Source organism: Ochlerotatus camptorhynchus, unplaced genomic scaffold, assembly GCF_037179485.1.
Source record: "Ochlerotatus camptorhynchus isolate MF236.1 unplaced genomic scaffold, CSIRO-AGI_Acam_v1.1 ptg000030l, whole genome shotgun sequence".
In the NCBI taxonomy this organism is placed as follows: Eukaryota; Metazoa; Arthropoda; class Insecta; order Diptera; family Culicidae; genus Ochlerotatus; species Ochlerotatus camptorhynchus.
In genome coordinates this window covers 127,902-137,406 of record NW_027040521.1, presented here as the reverse complement: position 1 = coordinate 137,406, position 9,505 = coordinate 127,902, and the positions used below count along the sequence as shown (strand labels likewise).

At 35.2% G+C, this 9,505-nt stretch overlaps 1 protein-coding gene across 1 annotated transcript in view; it reads left to right on the top strand.

Moving 5' to 3' along the window:
- Positions 1 to 392: 392 nt before the first annotated feature.
- The window catches only part of LOC135708466 (uncharacterized), a 31,128-nt gene continuing 22,015 nt past the window's right edge, over positions 393 to 9,505 (top strand). The window contains exon 1 of the mRNA XM_065230589.1: positions 393 to 517. Coding sequence (XP_065086661.1) covers positions 397 to 517 — 121 coding nt within the window. The 5' untranslated portion in view covers positions 393 to 396. The remainder of the gene's footprint in view (positions 518 to 9,505) is intronic.

The following is a 9,505-nucleotide window of genomic DNA, read 5'->3' as shown; positions in this document are numbered from 1 at the left end:
TACTTTGTACACGGAGATGAAAAACTACCCAACATTAAGTACTTTTCCCTCAATTCCGGGGTTCAGCCAATAACCCAAATTTGAGTAAATCGCATATAGTAGTTTCCATTTAACACCAGCAAAAAACAATTACCTACTCTTAAGTATATTCTACCCAAAATTAAGTTTAATTCACGTAAATTTGAGAATATGCATTTTACTCAAAAGTAGCTTATTGGGCTGAGCTATATCGTTGGGTCGAATCTCTTGTTCCTTTTTTCACAACAATAACGAGTGCAAGTGAGAGGCTGAAGTCAATATTAAGTAAAAAGAACTCAAATTTTGGGTAGTATTTTTTCTCCGTGTAGTCAACATTGGGTATTTTGCGGCTACCGTGTAGAACGTACGTGAAATTAAATGTGTGAACAGAAAATTCCAGTGCAAATTGAATATTATTTCTTACCGGTATTAAACATACGGAGTGGAACGATGAGTAATCGCCGCAGCCGGTTCAGTTTGTCTTTAGTTCGAAGATCAGGTAAGATATAATAGAATACTTAGTTCCGGAATGATTCGAGATTTGGGCGTAGGTAATAGGTTTTGTATACAAACAAGTCAATCGCTGCGTATACAAACAAGCGAATAAACGCTCAATCTCAAAAACGTAGAGGAATGATTCCTCTAGGCTTTTTCGAAGGGACTTTTCTGTTTTAGTAAACAATGCATTTGATCGTCACTTCAGTACCAACATTTCAAAAGGGCGAAACTGACAAATGTAAACAAACTGAGTTTTTTTTTTCATAGAAATGGACAGCAAGTGATCCAATACTATAAACAATTTCATAAAATTTCACACATTTCACAATTTCAAAACATGTTTTGTCACCCTAAATTACCATCTTCAAAAAGACGTAACTAACTTTTGTAGTTTAATATATAGACGCATTTCGCGCCAAATCGTATTCGGAGCTGGCAGCACCCTCTCAGATTTCAATGAAACTTTCTGGATGTGTGGACCTTGACTAATAGCGAATTCGTTTATTATCGGGGACAAAAAAAAACAAAACAAACGAGCAAACTGACGTTTGTCAGAAAACAAGCAGACCCAATCCTGATACCCGATCCAGGTTGGAACTGTATAATAAACGAATTCGCTATAAATATGCCACTTTGCATACTTAGTTTTTCCAAAATTTATCTAGACTAACATTTGAGAAGGGTCAAACTTTTTCTGCCGATTTTTTTCAAAAAAATATGGAAACATGACAACTCCTACAAAAATGTGTTGTATGGATGACTTTTAGGAAATTGTCCAAGTTATCGAAAAAAAAAATACTGGAAAAAATTTCATTTGAGACCTACACTGAAAAAAATGATTTTTAAAATTTAAAGTCGTTTAAAAAAAAATGGCCATGTTTGATTTGGATGAAACTTTGTCTCAAGATAGGTAACTACCGTGCCGATTCAAATTTCGGACACTTAAACTCGAATTTCGGACACTTTTAAAAGTTGATTATCTCGGTCGAATATGATCCACATGTCTTGTAAATTTTAAATTTTTTTGACTAGTGCCGTCCACGATCATCTAACATTATTACTTTGTTTCTAACTGGATGTAATATTTAATTAAAAATGAAAGTGTCCGAAATTTGAATCGTCCGAAATTTGAATCGGAACGGTATGTTAACTACCAACCGTTCATACTTCGCGAGATGGGCACTTTTAAGGAAACAAAGTTTTCTTACAAAAACTTTTTCATGTCTGAACTGATTTTTTTTATTTCCATTTTCACACAAAACTAAACCAGTGAAGGTCAAAATCATCTCAGAATCCAATGAAGCTCAATTTGCGATTCAATTTGGCTTATCAGCACTTAAGTTCACTTTGACCTTGTCAAAAAAAATATCATTCCCTTATTTTGTTGTCTACTACTGATGCAAAATTTGATAATATGTGAGAGAAAAAAAGACAAGATTTTTCATATATCATTTATTTATATATTTTCAATGTTTACCTATTTTCATACATGCAATTTTTTCCTTTTTCCAATCAAGTTAAATATTTTTGGTTCATCTTCTGAATTAGAATTCCTTTTTTGCCGCTACTTTGTCACCAGTTATAGGCACAAAACTGTGGAACTTCTGTGTGCCAGAAATTGTCTTTGTGCTGTTATATAGTTCTTCGAGTTCTTCTGACATTTCGATGTACTGTTCAGCGGATATGTACTCGAAATGTAGGTATGTGATATTTTTATCTGTTTGTTCAACTGCCCAGTTATATAATTCTCGTGGAGTTGTTATGGTGTTTCCATAATCTCGAGCAAGACTAGCTCTCTTTGCTATTCGCTTGAGAGTGCCACCAATGGCATCACAGGGACCTTTTCCATGAGACGTTGCAACAAAAAAATGCCATTCTGCTTCTAATCCATGCTTTGACTGAAATCTACACAGACTAGCAAAGTTTTTTTTTTTATTTTTGTGTTGTGATCAGTGGTGGTACGAGTACTGAAGTTTAACGTTTTTTCCTTAACATTTGATACTTTGCGCAATGACCATAGAGAAGACGCACAAACACAAACTGGCAAGCGGAAAAAATGTCATGACATTTCTAAACTGTTTTCTGCCGGCAACCGAACATTTGCGCACGATGAAGCAGACAAGACCAGCGGCGCGTGCGACATAAATTTATGTCATGTAGAATTTTGCTGATTTCTGGCTTATTATATCATTTATTTGATGTTTATTATATGTAATTATAAAATAAGAACGAATACTAACCACTCATAAGCTTATATGTTGAAATTATGTGTAAATAAGGGACTTTACTGTCACACGCAAGCAATTTCAGTAAACTGTTTGAAAAATAATGGGCTACGACATTTTTCCTATTCTCTATCTCCGCCGTTTGCTTGTAATGTAGAAGTACACGAACGCCCGTGTGCTGGCTGTTTTGGCCTGTTACCACATCTGATTGTGATGCTGCCCCATCTGACATAAAAGTAATTTAAGAAAAATCTATCGATTGTTTAATAAAATCTATCATTTTTTAGATGAACAACTAAACTGCAACTGTATCGTGAGTCATTACTTCTGATATGATAATGAAGCTAACATTTTCATGTTTATTGTCTTTCTTATAATAAACTTCAAATGGATGCATTGTTGCTTTCATTTTCATTTTCATTTTGCAGCGTTTGGTGGGGCAATGGGAGCGCAAGTCAATCCAAAGCCGAGGATAAAGAACGGGTAATGGCTGAATAGTCTATGCGGACCACTTGAACGCCATGGGAAAAGGAAGGGGTTGAAGAGGCCGGTTATTGGGGGGTTTTGAGGAAATGACACATAGTGATGCTAAATGTAAAGAAACCGAAAATCCATCTCCCACTGATTCATCCTTTCACACATCTACCAAATTGATATTTTAAAGCAATAATCAAAATAAACAGACAATACATGAAAAGGCTAGTTGCCAGTTGCTTTAAGGTTCAATCCACCTCGATGCCCCTCGGAAAACCTAAAAAGCAGCCCCCTCCGACGCACTACTTCGTACTGCAAAAAGCTCGCACTATTCGATTCCTTTTGATATTTTACACAAAATGACGCGAGCCTCCCGCAATCCAAAACAACGCGCCGAAAAAAACCACTCCCAAACCTCCAAAAAATGCATCAAAGCAAATTGAACCTTAAAGGCTAGTTGCCTCCCTAAGCGGACCCTCCGCATCCTAAAGGCCGGCGCACAATAGATACGTTTTCGAGTTTTTTGACAGATAATGCATGGGCTAACTGTCAAAAAACCTGAAAACGTATCTATTGTGCGCCGGCCTTAACTCTTCTGTTAATCCACTTAATGCTACTAGGCTGTCTAAATTTTCTTATTTAAGTTCGTTTGATGATTATGATATCTCTAGTCTAATTTAATAAATAATTGAAATCTCTAATCTACCTACCATGCTTTATTAAGTACCTGCACTTGTGAATGTAATCTAATATTTAACGTGTTTCAAGTTGTTTTTGACTTTGGCCTATATTTAATTTTTATTAGTTCGTCCTACTGACGAGGCTCGGTAGCTCAGTGGTTACCGTTTCTGCTTACTGAGCAGAAGGTCGGGAGTTCAATCCCAGGCCCGTCCCCTTCCTTGCAATTTTTCACTTTGCCTATTCTATACCCACATCCCATCTTTTTAATGAAAACAAATTCTTCTTTAACACCGATCGCATCACTTACCACAGTGTGGGTCCTGATCTAAAAATAGAAATTGGATGAGTGCGCGCGCGTGTGTGTGTGTGTGTGTTTGTGTATTATAATCGCTCTACCAAAAAACGATTCCTGCGTGTGCGTGTGCAACCTTTCCCCACATCCAACATCCCAGTGATTTCTCGTGGAAGCGCAGAGGATTTCTCGGTTTCCTTCACAGCGAGTACCACGTCAACACATTCCTTCCCATTCCCTAGTTGACCTGCATTCGGACACGGCCGGCGCTGGTATTGCTAAATATTAGATCTCCAGTTCTTACACATTGAGGATGAATGTTAGTCCCAAACATCATCTGTTGGTTCTCTGTGTAATTGCAGCTGATCTGGTAATAACAGAGCAGCAACCGTGGGCGGTCAATCTGATTTTTTTTTTATTTGATATATATTAGTTCGTCCCAGGTGACACCTTCAAGTGACTAAAATGCTTCACTTTGAAGTTAGTTTCCTAGCTGATTTTTAAATTACATAGGGTATATGCTTCAACTACACTCACACGTTTCCACTATGTCGCACCACAAAAATACGTATGGTTATGTCCTCGGTTATGTCACAATAGAAGCACGCCACAGTGGAAATCCCGAGCCATAGTTCAAACACTTATCCCAAATCAAAATGAAGCACATATAAGATTAGTTGCAATACCATGTACAAAAATGGTGTTTAACTCTTCGACTACCACACCTAAATCACACTTTTCACTATTTTTGTAATATCTTCGGTAAATTTTCATGTATTTTTAATGTTGTTATCTTGTTGGAAAGGGTATTAATTTTCCTTTTTGATGGTTTGATTGAGCATAGCACACAATGACGAGTTTGATAGTTGTTAATCAATCTTTTGGTTTTTCAGTTTTTGTCGAGTCGGTAGACATGTCGTTTCAGCAAGTTGAAGTTGATCGGTTTGTCCTTTTATATTTTTTCCTGAAAGCCTATAAAAGTATCTAATAGAATGCACCATGCACACATTTCCGAAAATTTTGTTATAATTTGGTAATCCTGATTTTATGAAGCTATGACACAATCAGGGAGCGTGAATAACAAGCTAATGAAAAGATTAGGATGTGACCTATCCAACGGTATTATAACATTTGAAAACGTATAAATAGCGACTGAGATACATCATTTTGAAAAAAATGTCGACTCCATTTTCAGTGTGGTGCCCGAAGAGTTAACATTGTTCCCTGAGTAATACCTCAATGAAAACAACAACGAAAGCTTGTCACGCAAGTAGAAGAAGCACCGTTGGGCACTTTCTGAAATATTTCAATAGTATAATTCCCTTGCCCAAATAAATCTATCTGCGTAAAAATAAATAAAAATAAGAGTGATTTGCGGCAAAACCCGCCAGTATCACACCCAACGTCAGTGCCTATACGTAAGCGTACTACAACGCGGCTTTCAAATAAAGGAGTAACAAGTGTGATACTATCACTTCAGGCTAGAACTTTGGTTCTCTTATGCAATGGTTCATCAGAGAGGGGAAGCTCAGTAATCCTCATCGCATGCTCATGACGCTATTCTGTCACGGCATGAGCCAACGATGCCGGACCTAAACCAACCGTCTCCAACACTCCACTAAGAAGCATAAGATTAGGCCCGCCCACAAACGTCCAGGTTAAAAAACTAGCCAAGGGGAGGGAACTTCAAATGGATGCATTGTTGCTTGAGAATTATTCCAGTGATATCCTTGACCAGCGTTTTGGATAATGAATGAATAATTTTCAGAAAAATCACAAATTGCTAGAATTTCGCCTTCTTTTAATGATTCTTTTTTATTTCTTAGAAAAAATGACTGTTGTTTGTAAATAAAGTCATGAGTTATAAGTTTGTTAATTTTATCAATGAAATACGGAACAAATTCATCAACAGGCTTGATAATCGTTTCCAAATTACAACGATCAGTATTCAGCCACTGTTGAAACACAACATCTTGTTTGTCATTTGATTCTAATAGCAAAGTAAGTTCCTCTTCAATATGTTCATTTGAAGCACACTTTTCGCAAGCATGGAAAAAGCAATCAGTTGTTCTAGTAGAAATATTACAAAGCATTTTTTCTACTATTGCATCTTGTGACATAATTCTTAAACTGTGGATCATTAATTTTACATTTTTATGAATTGTACAAACACATTCATTATGTATACCAGTAGAATCAAGCAAAATGCAATGTTTTGGTCGCAATTGTGTAAATACAGTGAAACCAATATTAAAATCTTTATATTTATCAACAAAAATCATGTATGCTTCTTTGTGGGACATCATTAACAGGCGTTTTTGAACGTGTTCTTTTCGTCCATTTCTAAACTCGGAAACAAAATCATTTGTTCCGGGCATAGGTCTACTAATATCATTGTCATCAAAAAATCCCTAGCTAGTTTTTTTTTTGTATCATCGTTGATCCCATGCCCACTTCTTTTGTTGGGTGTGCTTAGAATACCCTGCTCTTTAACAAGGCTCTTCACCTGCCTCACCATGTACGTTGGTGCGTTGAATTCTGCTACAACTTTATTCACGGACCAAGACTTTGGCAATACTGATAATACTGTTATCTGATCTTTTCTGTCAGCTGTACTACCCATAATCGCATATCAGTCCCATCTTTGCTTGATTTCCTATCCATATGTGACTGATATGCGATTATGGGCAGTGTAGGGGAATTGAACTTCTCCTTTAGCTGCACAATCATTTCTTCGTATGCCTCTACTTTGCTAATGTCTGCTGTATCTAGGCCAAATATATTTTTTTGCACTGTTTGTGTAATTTCTAGAGATTTTATTGAACGATAATCCATGCTCCTCATGTTCCTCGATGAAATTGGAGATAAATTCAACGTTTCCACAAAGCCATTAAACTTCTCAACATTGTATGGGCGTTGCAGATCATCTGCTGATGGAACTGACTCCAATGATGGAACCGATGGTACCGTATCTGAAGGAAAGAAGAAGAAAAAATAATTAATAAGTGCAATTAGGAGGTTGCTGTTAAAAGTTGATAGAATCATCAGGATGACTGTTCTTACCTAGCTCATCTACGGATTGATGGCCACTCATTGATGGACCTGGATCATCACTATGCTGCCGCCCACTAGTTGACGGTTGGATATTTACTTCATTTCCAACCGATCGGCGTTTTTTCATTACTGGACTTCTATTATAAGATATCACGCTACGGCATGACTCACAAATGCTCATCGTTTCATCAATTTCGGGGTTATATCCCATAGAATGTATTTTTTCTACCATCGTTGACGATATGGCCTGTAACTTATTTCGGTTGCATCTCGGATTATTTATATTTGCACAACATTTCAATCCTTTGAGCCTTAATTTACTACTTTGGTCCATGATAATAATTTTACTACAACTTGTCTTCACAACTTTCGTTTTATCAGATTGACTGCTGCTTGTATGAAATCAACCTTAGTTTTATAGTGCTCATAGGTAGAATGACGTTGTAGGTATATAATGTTAATGGTTTAGGCATAAATAACAGAAGGGCTTAAAGAATTATGATGCTTCTTGACTTCCCAAATCGTTGTTGATTCGAAAGAAGATCTCATTTTAAATTTTATTCATACCTAATTCTTTATGGATAATTTGAGCTAAGAATTCTAAGTTGCTATAGGAGTATCGGATTTTGCCTCAGTAGTAAACAATATAATCAATTATATTATTTTCTAATGATATAAGCCCTTTTCATATGGAATTCTCGATTAATCCAAGTGATTAGTTGCTGATTAGACAAAATTGAATCACAAATGAGCAATTCTCTACAAATTGACGATTTTTTTTTTTTTTTATTTGTCGGCTCCGATTTTGATGAAAATTTGCACAGTTGTTCTTTTTTAGTAAAGATGTCAATTTGTGTTATCAGTTCTTCAAATTGAATCACGACTACTTTTCTAACAGGGCCTGTGTAAAATAGTACTAATGAGTTTAAAAATATATATTGCTGAAACGGTTTGTTGGATTGATTTGGTGTTCTCAGCAAAGTTGTAGATATTATTTTGGCAATAATGTTAAAAATATACACTGTAAAAAATTTCGTTTGCTTCAATGAAAAAAATTATATTTGTTATTAAAAAAGTTAATTTCTCAAAAAGTACATTTTTGAAAATTTTCGTTTTAAGCCTCATTGAAGCTCATAATGTTTGCTACTAACTGGCAAAGTTTGGTGATAGTGATGGGCCTGTGTAGAAAAGCGCTTATAAAATAAATATTTTAATACATTGCAAAAACGGCTTGCTTGATTGCCATGGTGTCTTCGGGAAAGTTGTGCAAAGTTAAAATGCGATTCTTGAAAAAATATACACGGTTAAAAAACATGTGTTTTTAATGAAAATGTAAAAATTGTGAAATTTTCAAAAAACCATAACTTTTTGTTTTTGAGGTTACCATCACCAAACTTTGCCAGTTAGTAGCGAACATTATGAGCTTCAATGAGGCTTAAAAACGAAAATTTTCAAAAATGTACTTTTTGAGAAATTAACTTTTTTAATAATTAATATATTTTTTTTCATTGAAACAACGAAATTTTTTACAGTGTATATTTTTTACACAATTGCCAAAATAATATCTACAACTTTGCTCAGAATACCAAATCAATCGAACAAAGCGTTTCGGAAATATATATATTTTTAAACTCATTAGTACTATTTTTACACAGGCCCTTTTCAAAAAGTAGTCGTGATTCAATTTGAAGAACTGATAACACAAATTGGCATCTTAACTTAAAAGGAACAACTGTGCAAAGTTTCAGCGTAATTGGAAATGATCGGTCAGGATCGATTTACGAACCTTCGTGGAATGCCTCAAATGGAGCTTCATTGGGTTCTGAGATGATTTTGAGCTTCACTGGTTTAGTTTTGTGTAAAAATGGTACGTTAAAAAAATCAGTTCAGACATGAAAAAGTTTTTGTAAGAAAAACTTTTTTTCCTTTTCCTTTTCTCGCGATGTATGGACGGATGGTAGTAAACATAATTACCTATCTTGAGACAAAGTTTCATCCAAATCAAACATGGCCATTTTTTTAAATCGACTTTAAATTTTAAAAATCGATTTTTTTCAGTGTAGGTCTCAAATGAATTTTTTTTTAGTATTTTTTTTCGATAATTTGGTCAATTTCCTAAAAGTCATCCATACAACATATTTTTGTTGGAGTTGTCATTTTTCCATAATATTTGTTTGAAAAAAATCGGCAGAAAAAGTTTGGCCCTTCTCAAATGTTAGTCTAGATAAATTTTGGAAAAAAACTGAGTATGCAAAAGTGCTTA